Source organism: Hyla sarda, chromosome 11 (genome assembly GCF_029499605.1).
Source record: "Hyla sarda isolate aHylSar1 chromosome 11, aHylSar1.hap1, whole genome shotgun sequence".
Lineage (NCBI taxonomy): Eukaryota > Metazoa > Chordata > Amphibia > Anura > Hylidae > Hyla > Hyla sarda.
In genome coordinates, this window is record NC_079199.1 from 62,016,273 (window position 1) to 62,028,367 (window position 12,095).

The window sequence follows — 12,095 nt, forward strand, 5'->3', positions numbered from 1 at the left end:
TTTCACTTTTGGCAAAATACACAGCCATGTAAATATCCTTAAAGAGATAACATACAGATATGACAGAGTTGATGTGTTGTGTGATATGGATTCTGTGGGTTTTCAAACAACTTCAAGTATACACCATATTATTTAGCTATAAAGAATTGCACATGTATTGAAGTTGAAATTGTCATTTGTCATATGTGAACAGTTATAAGCTTACCTGGAATTTATGGAAAGCACAGAAATTGAATTTTACAGTACCCCTTTAGTTTGATTAACACTTCTTAGTAGGGATTAGTAGGAGCAAGGTTTGTATTTCAATGCAAATTGTGCCTCTGCAGGAGTCCTCTAAATGCATATTGGTGCTATCTTATTGTTCGGATCTAAACTAGCAGTGTTATAATAACTGCAAATATCCCTCAGTGGGAACTTTATTTTATACAGTGTATCTATCATTGCTTAAATTGCACTCAGCATGCATTCAATTGTTGTAAAAAGTGTTAAGGCATTGCATCTAGTACAGATGGCAACTAAACACGCTATATCACAACTTGAGTCTGATGTATTCGTTTAATACACTATCTGGATATATTGTACATGGATCCTTGGAAAAGTAGAAGTAGAAGTAAATGTCATAATTCTAAGGGTCCATCTTCATTTATAATAAACATGTACATAACCAAATTGTACAAAAATAACTGTGTAACGTAAGCCAGCCAATAGGAAGTGTAAAATTAGACTAATGTGTCTATCAACATCATATAGCATAAACCCCAGTGATAAATGTGCATATAAAGACTGGTTTTAGGATGCTATTTTATATGCCCCACTGCCGTTTATTTGCTATAGTATTATCTTTTTGCCATGTACCTGCAATATATTATGTTCTGCCTCTTCTCACTACCTTTGGCACCCATCCAGCATATAGAAGGACCAGACCAGGGGTGGACTGGCAGATCAGGCACTCAGGCACGCAGAACTAGATTCTGCTTTAGGTCAGCATGCAAGTCCTGGTGTATGCAGAGATCATAGAGATCTATAAATAACAGCTAGTGCAGGAGGGTAGCTAGGGGGGACATGTGGCCTGGGGCCAAGTTCAATGGAGGGAGGGGGCATCGACATATCTATAACTTCTGTGCAGAAACTCTTTCCCTTTACTGATCTTTGTAGAAGAGTGCTGTAAGGACCTGCGGATGAGTGACATGACTGCAGGTTCTTTAGCCTCACTGAACAAAGAAAGAGGACAGAGTCAAGTAAGGTAACATAGTAACATAGTTCATAAGGTTGAAAAAAGACCAGAGTCCATCAAGTTCAACCTATATCCCTACTGAGTCCCTACTGAGTTTATCCAGAGGAAGGCAAAAAAAAAAACCTCATACTAGAGGTAAAAATTCCTTCCCGACTCCAAATATGGCAGTCAGAATAAATCCATGGATCAACGTTCTGTCCTTATAAATCTAATATACATAATCAGCAATGTTCTTACTCTCCAAAAATGCATCCAGACCCCTTTTAAATTCTTTTACAGTGTTCACCATGACCACCTCCTCCGGGAGAGAATTCCACAGTCTCACTGCTCTTACAGTAAAGAACCCCCGTCTGTGCTGGTGTAGAAACCTTCTTTCTTCTACACGTAGAGGATTCCCCCTTGTTATAGATACAGTTCTGGAATAGATCATGGGAAAGATCTCTGTACTGACCCCTGATATATTTATACATAGTTATTAGGTCTCCCCTAAGCCTTCTTTTTTCTAAACTAAATAACCCTAATTCTGGTAATCTTTCTGGGTACTGTAGTCCTCCCATTCCCCGTATTACCCTGGTTGCCCATCTTTGAACCCTCTCCAGCTCCACTATATCTTTCTTGTACACTGTACACAGTATTCTATGTGTGGTCTGACTAGTGATTTTTACACCGGTAGAATTATTTCCTTGTCGTGGGCATCTATGCCCCTATTGATGCACCCCATGATTTTACTTGCTTTGGCAGCAGCTGCCTGACACTGGTCACTACAGCTAAATTTACTGTTAACTAAAGCTCCCTAGTCCTTTTCCACGTCAGTTTTCCCAAGTGTGCTCCCATTTAATACATAATCCCAGCCTGGATTTTTCCTCCCCATGTGCATTTACATTTATCAGTGTTGGACCTCATCTGCCACTTCCCAGCCCAAGCCTCCAACCTATCCAGATCCATTTGTAACAGTGCCCTGTCCTCTATTGTGTTTACCACTTTACAGAGTTTAGTATCATCTGCAAAGATTGCTACTTTACTATTTAACCCCTCTACATGGTCATTAATAAATATATTAAATAGAACAGGACCCAAGACTGACCCCTGTGGTACCCCACTAGTAACAGTCACCCGATCAGAATAAGTACCATTAATAACCACCCTCTGTTTCCTATCACTGAGCCAGTTACTTATCCACTTACACACATTCTCCCCCAGCCCAATCCCTCTCATTTTATGCACTAACCTTTTATGTGGCACTATATCAAATGCTTTGGAAAAATCCAGGTATGCGACATCCAGCGATTTTCCTTGGTCCAGTCTGGAGCTCGCCTCCTCATAAAAGCTGATCAGGTTAGTTTGACAGGACCGATCCCTCATAAAGCCATGCTGATATGGAGTCGTACATTTATTTTTATCAATATTCTCCAAAATAGCATCTCTTAGAAAACCCTCAAATAATTTACATACAACAGAGGTTAAACTAACAGGCCTATAATTTCCTGGGTCACCTTTTGTCCCCTTTTTAAATATTGGCACCACATTTACCATGCACCAGTCCTTACTATAGAGTCCATGAATATTAAAAATAGGGGTCCGTCTATTACAGTACTTAATTCCTTTTGAACACGGGGGTGTATGCCATCTGGGCCTGGCGATTTGTCTATTTTGATTTTTTTGTAAGCGGCACTGTACTTCTTCCAGGGTTATACAGGTGACCTGTAAAGGGGAGTTTACCTTATCTCACTGTATTTCACCTGGCATTTCATTTTCCTCGGTGAACACAGTGGAGAAGAATTTGTTTAATATATTTGCTTTTTCCTGATCCCGTTTATAATTTCTTCATTATCATTTTTTAAAGGGCCAACACTTTAATTTTTGACCTTTTTGCTATTTATATAGTTAAAAAAACATTTTGGGGTTAGTTTTACTCGTTTTGGCAATGAGTCTTTCTGTTTCTATTTTTGCTGCTTTTATCTGTTTTTTTTACATATTTTAAATTTTTTTCTATAGCTTTTTAATGTTTCCTCACTGCCGTCCTCTTTTAGTAGTATATTTGTCATTTATTGCCCCCTTAACATTTCTGTTCATCCATATTCATCCAAGGTGTGGAAGTAAGGTCTATATGTTTGTGTGTCTGTGTGCAAGTGATGTCTGTGTGTGTGTATGAGTGATGTGTTTGTAAGTAATATTTATGTGTTTGTGTGGTTGTGTGTGTGTAAGTGATGTGTGTGTGTGTCTGTGTGTGTTTTAGTGATGTCTATGTGTGAGAGTGATGTGTGTGTAAGTAATGTCTGTGTGAAGCATGTTTACTAAGTCAAGCTGTACTGTACAAGGACACACAATGTACATCCATAAACTGTAATTTACATCCTATACTCACTGCTGTGCTGCCTGCACTTACAGGGGGAGAAGGACACTGTACTAAAACCCCAACAAGCCAACACACACTTACAATCTGTACAGTGATCCCTGAAGTTACAATATTAACTGGTTCCAGGACGACCATTGTATGTTGAAACCATTGTATGTTGAGACCATAACTCTATGGAATAATGGATAATTGGTTCTGAATCCACCAAAATGTCATCCAAATGTAGGAAAAAGTGAGGACTAAACAGAAATAAGTAGAAAACTAACACAGATAAAGTAAGTCCTTACATATAATAGTTAGAAAGATCTGCTGGCAACTGTAAATCTCTGCCTATGTAAAGGACAGGAGCCTCTTCAGAGTCCTGTACAGTACACACTGTCATGATTCGGCTAGCTGGAAGTGGATCCTCTGTGCCAGAGAGGGATTGGCGTGGACTGTGACGGTGGACCGGTTCTAAGTTGCTACTGGTATTCACCAGAGCCTGCCGCAAAGTGGGATGGTCTCGCAGCGGCGGTAGCAACCAGGTCGTATCCACCGGCAACAGCTCAACCTCTCTGACTGCTGAGATAAGTGCGGTACAAAGGAGTAGACAAAAGCAAGGTCGGACGTAGCAGAAGGTCAGGGCAGGCAGCAAGGATCATAGTCAGGGGCAACGGCAGGAGGTCTGGAACACAGGCTAGGAACACACAAGGAAACGCTTTCACTGGCACAATGGCAACAAGATCCGGCGAGGGAGTGTAGGGGAAGTGAGGTATAAGTAGGGAGTGCACAGGTGAGGATACTGATTAGGCCTGCTGCGCCAATCAGTGGTGCAGTGGCCCTTTAAATCGCAGAGACCCGGCGCACGCGCGCCCTAAGGAGCGGGACCGCACGCACCGGGACAACACAGACGGGAACGGGTCAGGTACGGGAGCCGAGATGCGCATCGCGAGCGGGCGCGTTCCGCATCGCGAATCGCATCCCGGCTGGGAGTAATATCGCAGCGCACCCAGTCAGCAGGTCTGACCGGGGCGCTGCGAATGAGAGAACGCTGCGAGCGCTCCGGGGAGGAGCGGGGACCAAGAGCGCTCGGCGTAACAGTACCCCCCCCCCTTGGGTCTCCCCCTCTTCTTGGAGCCTGAGAACCTGAGGATAAGACTTTTGTCCAGGATGTTGTCCTCAGGTTCCCAAGATCTCTCCTCTGGGCCACAATTCTCCCAGTCAACCAAGAAGAATCTTTTACCTCTGACTGTCTTGGATGCTAGAATCTCCTTCACCGAGAAGACGTCAGACGAACCGGAAACAGGAGTGGGAGAGACAACTTTGGGAGAGAAGCGGTTAAGGATGAGTGGTTTAAGGAGAGAGACATGGAAGGCATTGGGAATACGGAGAGAAGGAGGAAGAAGGAGTTTGTAAGAGACAGGGTTGATCTGGCACAAGATTTTGAAAGGACCAAGATAGCGTGGTCCCAGTTTATAACTGGGGACACGAAAGCGGACATACTTAGCGGAGAGCCATACCTTGTCTCCGGGAGCAAAAATGGGGGGAGTTCTTCTTTTTTTATCAGCAAATTTTTTCATCCGGGATGAAGCCTGTAGAAGAGAATTTTGGGTTTCTTTCCATATGGTGGAAAGATCTTGAGTCACTTCATCAACAGCGGGCAAATCAGAGGGCATGGTAGTGGGGAGTGGAGGAAGAGGGTGACGGCCGTACACCACGAAAAATGGGGATTTAGCAGAAGATTCGGAGACTCTAAAGTTGTATGAGAATTCGGCCCATGGTAGAAGATCTGCCCAGTCATCCTGGCGGGAGGAAACAAAATGTCGTAAATAGTCACCCAGGACCTGATTAATTCTTTCTACTTGCCCATTGGATTGGGGATGATAAGAAGAAGAGAAGTTTAATTTGATCTTGAACTGCTTACAGAGGGCCCTCCAGAATTTAGACACGAATTGAACGCCTCTATCCGAGACGATATGCGTGGGCAACCCGTGGAGGTGAAAAATGTGTGTAAAAAATTGCTTTGCCAACTGAGGCGCTGAAGGAAGGCCTGGAAGAGGGATAAAATGTGCCATCTTGGAAAATCGATCAACGACCACCCAAACAACTGTGTTGCCACGGGATAAGGGCAAGTCAGTAATAAAGTCCATACCAATCTGTGACCAAGGTTGTTCAGGAACAGGCAGAGGATGAAGGAGACCAGCAGGCTTCTGGCGAGGAGTCTTATCCCGGGCACAGACAGTACAGGCCCGCACGAAATCAACAACGTCAGTCTCCAGAGTAGGCCACCAATAAAATCGAGAGATGAGTTGAACGGATTTTTTGATGCCCGCATGGCCTGCGAGGTGGGAGGAGTGTCCCTACTTGAGAATCCCGAGGCGCTGGCGTGGAGAAACGAAGGTCTTCCCTGGAGGAGTTTGTCTGATTGAAGCTGGAGAAGTGGAGATCAGACAGTCGGGAGGAATGATGTGTTGCGGAGAGGCTTCCACTTCAGAGGCATCTGAAGAACGAGAGAGGGCATCGGCCCTAATGTTCTTGTCAGCAGGGCGAAAATGGATTTCAAAGTTAAAACGGGCAAAGAACAACGACCACCTAGCCTGGCGAGGGTTCAGACGTTGGGCAGACTGGAGATAAGAGAGATTCTTGTGATCAGTGTAAATAATAACTGGATATTTGGATCCCTCCAGCAGGTGCCTCCACTCCTCAAGCGCCAATTTTATGGACAGTAATTCTCGATCACCAATGGAGTAGTTTTTCTCCGCCGGAGAGAAGGTCCTAGAAAAAAACCCACAAGTAACAGCATGCCCGGAAGAATTTCTTTGTAGAAGAACTGCTCCAGCTCCCACTGAGGAGGCGTCTACCTCCAATAAGAAGGGTTTAGATGGGTCAGGTCTGGAGAGTACGGGAGCAGAAGAAAAGGCAGACTTGAGATGTTTAAATGCGTCTTCCGCTTGAGGAGTCCAGGACTTAGGATTGGCATTTTTCTTGGTTAGAGCCACGATAGGAGCCACAATAGTATAAAAGTGTGGAATAAATTGTCTGTAATAATTGGCGAACCCCAAAAAACGTTGGATAGCACGGAGTCCGGAGGGGCGTGGCCAATCTAATACGGCAGATAGTTTATCTGGGTCCATTTGTAGTCCCTGGCCAGAGACTAAGTATCCTTGGAAAGGAAGAGACTGACATTCAAAGAGACATTTTTCCATTTTGGCATAAAGTTGATTGTCCCGAAGTCTCTGAAGAACCATGCGGACATGTTGGCGGTGTTTTTCCAAGTTGGCAGAAAAAATCAGAATATTGTCCAGGTAAACCACAACACAGGTATATAGAAGATCACGAAAAATTTAATTTACAACAACTTGGAAGACGGCAGGGGCGTTGCAAAGGCTGAAGGGCATGACCAGATACTCAAAGTGTCCATCTCTGGTGTTAAATGCAGTCTTCCATTCGTCCCCCTCCCTGATGCGGATGAGATTATAAGCACCTCTTAAGTCCAGCTTGGTAAAGATGTGGGCGCCTTGTAGGCGGTCAAAGAGTTCCGAGATAAGAGGTAGGGGGTAGCGTTTTTTTACCGTGATTTTATTAAGTCCGCGGTAATCAATGCAAGGGCGTAAGGAGCCATCTTTTTTGGAGACAAAAAAAATCCAGCTCCGGCAGGAGAGGAGGACTTGCGGATAAACCCCTTTTTTAAGTTCTCCTGGATGTATTTCGACATGGCTTGGGTTTCTGGAGCAGACAGAGGATAGATTCTGCCCCGGGGTGGAGTAGTACCCGGGAGGAGGTCAATAGGACAGTCATAAGGCCTGTGAGGAGTCTCTGCTTGTTTCTTGCAAAAAACATCAGCATAGTCCAGATAGGCCTTAGGAAGACCAGATACCGGGGGAACAACAGGGTCACGACTGTGAGTACTGGGAGCCGGTTTAAGACAGTCCTTGTGGCAAGAAGTACCCCAGTTCTTGATTTCCCCTGTGGTCCAATCAAGGGTTGGGGAATGGCGTTGAAGCCACGGTAATCCAAGAAGAATCTCTGAAGTGCAGTTAGAGAGGACCAAAAATTAAATTTTTTCGTGATGGGGTCCGATGCACATTAAGAGAGGTTCCGTGCGGTAACGCACGGTACAGTCCAATCTTTCATTGTTAACAGAGTTGATGTAGAGGGGTCGGGCGAGACTGGTCACCGGGATGTTGAACCTGTTGATGAGAGAGGCCAAAATAAAATTTCCTGCAGATCCGGAATCCAAGAAGGCCATAGCAGAGAAGGAGAAGGTAGAAGAAGACATCCGCACAGGCACAGTAAGACGTGGGGAAGCAGAGTTCACATCAAGAGCTGTCTCACCTTTGTGCGGAGTCAGCGTGCGTCTTTCCTGGCGAGGAGGACAGATAGGACAATCCTTCAAGAAATGTTCGGTACCGGCACAGTACAGGCAAAGGTTCTCCATGCGGCGTCGTGTCCTCTCTTGAAGTGTCAAGCGAGACCGGTCAACTTGCATAGCCTCCACGGCGGGAGGCACAGGAATGGATTGCAGAGGACCAGAGGAGAGAGGAGCCGGGGAGAGAAACCGCCTCGTGCGAACAAAGTCCATATCCTGGCGGAGCTTCTGACGCCTTTCGGAAAAACGCATGTCAATGCGGGTGGCAAGATGAATAAGTTCATGTAGGTTAGCAGGAATTTCTCGTGCGGCCAGCACATCTTTAATGTTACTGGATAGGCCTTTTTTAAAGGTCGCGCAGAGGGCCACGTTATTCCAGGATAATTCGGAGGCAAGAGTACGGAACTGGATGGCGTACACTCCAACAGAAGAATTACCCTGGACCAGGTTCAGCAGGGCAGTCTCGGCAGAAGAGGCTCGGGCAGGTTCCTCAAAGACACTTCGAATCTCCGTGAAGAAGGAGTGTACAGAGGCAGTGACAGGATCATTGCGGTCCCAGAGCGGTGTGGCCCATGACAGGGCTTTCCCAGACAGAAGGCTGACTACGAAAGCCACCTTAGACCTTTCAGTTGGAAACTGGTCCGACATCATCTCCAAATGCAGGGAACATTGCGAAAGAAACCCACGGCAAAACTTAGAGTCCCCATCAAATTTATCCGGCAAGGATAATCGGAGGCTGGAAGCGGCCACTCGCTGCGGAGGAGGTGCAGGAGCTGGCGGAGGAGATGATTGCTGAAGCTGTGGTAGTAGCTGCTGTAGCAGCACGGTCAGTTGAGACAGCTGGTGGCCTTGTTGCGCTATCTGTTGCGACTGCTGGGCGACCACCGTGGTGAGGTCGGTGATAACTGGCAGCGGGACCTCAGCGGGATCCATGGCCGGATCTACTGTCACGATTCGGCTAGCTGGAGGTGGATCCTCTGTGCCAGAGAGGGATTGGCGTGGACCGTGACGGTGGACCAGTTCTAAGTTGCTACTGGTATTCACCAGAGCCTGCCGAAAAGCGGGATGGTCTTGCAGCGGCGGTAGTAACCAGGTCGTATGCACCGGCAACGGCTCAACCTCTCTGACTGCTGAGATAAGCGCGGTACAAGGGAGTAGACAAAAGCAAGGTCGGACGTAGCAGAAGGTCAGGGCAGGCAGCAAGGATCGTAGTCAGGGGCAACGGCAGGAGGTCTGGAACACAGGCTAGGAACACACAAGGAAGCGCTTTCACTGGCACAATGGCAACAAGATCCGGCGAGGGAGTGCAGGGGAAGTGAGGTATAAGTAGGGAGTGCACAGGTGAGGATACTGATTAGGCCTGCTGCGCCAATCAGTGGCGCAGTGGCCCTTTAAATCGCAGAGACCCGGCGCGTGCGCGCCCTAAGGAGCGGGGCCGCGCACGCCGGGACAACACAGACGGGGAACGGGTCAGGTACGGGAGCCGAGATGCGCTTCGCGAGCGGGCGCGTCCCGCATCGCGAATCGCATCCCGGCTGGGAGTAATATCGCAGCGCACCCGGTCAGCAGGTCTGACCGGGGCGCTGCGAATGAGAGAACGCTGCGAGCGCTCCGGGGAGGAGCGGGGACCCGGAGCGCTCGGCGTAACACACGCAATGTCCTAAACAAGTAACATGGAGCCGCCCTCATCTGGTGTCCAAAGGAGCAGCTAACTGTGGCATAGGTTAAGAGTAGTACAGAACATGTAGTACCTCCCTGTACTGTAGGGAAGTGCTACCAGACAGGAATTCAGTGCATACGCTTCAGTAATACAGGTGTTTTACCAGTGAAATGTCCATTCTAATTAGTCAGTTCTTCCAGCCATTTACATGTTTTGTAAATCTGGACTGTCTATAGCATTGTATGTTGAGTCCGATTTCAGGTTACAATGGACAATTTCAGGTTAAAAGACCATTGTAATTGTATGTAAAAACTATTGTATGTTGAGGCAATTAAAAGCTGAGGGATTACTGTACTTGTAATCTGGTTTGCACAGCCAAGCGTTGGGCACTAGAAGCAGCCTGCCTCTGTAGAGCCCAATTGCCTAAGTGTTCACCAGTGAAGAAGGCAGCACCAGCATTGTGACTCCCTTCCGGTTGTCAATAACTGGAGCAGTGATTCACTTCTGATAAAAGCTTGGTTGTAGTCATTACATTTCTATCACTGAAAGATCTCAGCATGAACAGGCTACTAAAGAAAGACAAGAGTGTGGTTATAGCAACAACACTCCTATCAGCAGACTGAAGAGAAGAAGAAAATAATTCTATTGTATGTGGGCGGGGCATTTATAAAGATGTGGCTTGCACATGGGTGCAATTGCCTGTGGTCCCATGGGGTGACAATCCACCCCTGGAGCTGGCACCTTCTTGATACTTTAAGCTTTATCAAAACACATAGGGTAATATATTCTAAATAATTCAGCATAATGTTATGGTGTAAACCTGCTCCTGGTTTAGAATCAGGTTAGAAATTCTCTTAAAGTTCTATTTGTCAGTAGGGATCTTATAAAGCAACATGTTATCATCCCATTCTGTAGGCATTGTTTACATTCTACTGTTTCCAATTGCAGAGCTGCCAAAATGAAGAGGAAGATGAGGAAAAGGAAAAGACATTTGAAGTAAGCTATTTCTAAGTGCTCTGTAATGTGCATAAACAATGTGACTTCTCCTTTAGGTAAAGGAATCTTGGAGTCACTGGAGTATCCAGAGGAGCAAAAATGGGGTTTCTTGCCACACTGGTAATCAGTAAAAACCTAGGGCACCATGGTTAAAATAAAATAAAAAATTTTATTAAGAAACTGACTACATGTCTCGGGAGCATGTGCACCATTTTTTTTTTTTTTTTTGCTCCTCTGAATACTCCAGTGACTCCAAGATTTGTTTACAGAGCCCTCAGTTGGGTCAGGGTTGAAGGCTGCCCCGCTTTCATCTATTTCTATATGCACACAAAGATGTTGAGCTCTAAGCCCAAAATCATCAGGTAACTGTTTTTTTTTTTTTGTATGACTTGTTGCCTTTGGTAATGGCACCAGGCAGCGCCAACTGTGTTCGGTTTTTCTCTTTGTACATATTTTCTCCTTTAGGTTAATTACACTATTGTTTCACCTCTGCTGCAGTACAATCTCCAGCAGAAACAAACTGTTACATAGTAGGCTACATTATTCGTAGGCCCCAATGGATGTTCAGATGTGTCGCAGGGAAGAAATCTATTTCACATTTCATTTTCTGTTTACAGGAAAAGGAAATGGAAAAACAAAAAACCTTGTATCAGCAGGCCCGCCTACATGAAAGAGGGGCTGCAGAAATGGTGTTGCAGATGATCAGCGCAAGTAAAGGTAATGCTACTTTGTGCTCCTTTACAGTCTTCTGTTCCAATCAATGACATCAATGCTAAAATAATGTAGCTTGGCTCTCCCGTGCTGGGATTGTGGGAGCTCGCCCGTCAATATGATAGCCGGGCTCCTACTGTACTTACCAGGAGCGAAGAATCCTCACATAACGCGATGAAATCATGACCGCGGTGTGTGAAGAGTGACACTTATCTTGGCTCCTGTGATCCTCTTCTTATATTTCTATAGCAGCCGGGGTTCTTGTGAAGGCATGCCGTGGGTTGTATGTGCATTATGCTGACAGGCAGAATACGTTACACTAGGGAACTACACTAGTAGTCTGGTGACTGTCCCCTTTGTGAGATTCTGGAAAAGAAAAGTAAAAAAAAAAAATGACATAAAAAAATTGAATACCCCCCCCCCCCCCGCCAAAAATAAAAAAATAAAATAAAAATATATTTTCTCTAAGTAAAAAAAACTCACATATGGTATCGCCACGTCCATAGCAACCTCAACAATAAAATGGTTCCATTATTAATAAAAAAAAGAAAAACTAATGATTGCAGTATTTTGTTAATGTGCCATGCAAAAAACGTTAAAGAAAATAATCAAAAAGTCATACTTATTCCGTAATGATAAGTCCTAACATAGTGCCTTCAGTTGAAAATTATAAAGTCATAAATCTTATGGTATGGCAACACAAATTATAACTTTTTTTTAATGTTTTTATTATGGCAATGTAGTAAAGAAAACCTATAAAAATGTGTTATCCCTGTAGTCTTACTGACCC

At 45.2% G+C, this 12,095-nt stretch overlaps 1 protein-coding gene across 9 annotated transcripts in view; it reads left to right on the forward strand.

Moving 5' to 3' along the window:
- The window catches only part of RYR3 (ryanodine receptor 3), a 991,818-nt gene that overhangs the window by 780,923 nt on the left and 198,800 nt on the right, over positions 1 to 12,095 (forward strand). For all 9 annotated transcript variants that reach the window (XM_056545312.1, XM_056545313.1, XM_056545314.1 and 6 more), the window contains 2 exons: positions 10,547 to 10,594; positions 11,212 to 11,311. In XM_056545312.1, the coding sequence (XP_056401287.1) occupies positions 10,547 to 10,594; positions 11,212 to 11,311 (148 nt within the window). The remainder of the gene's footprint in view (positions 1 to 10,546; positions 10,595 to 11,211; positions 11,312 to 12,095) is intronic.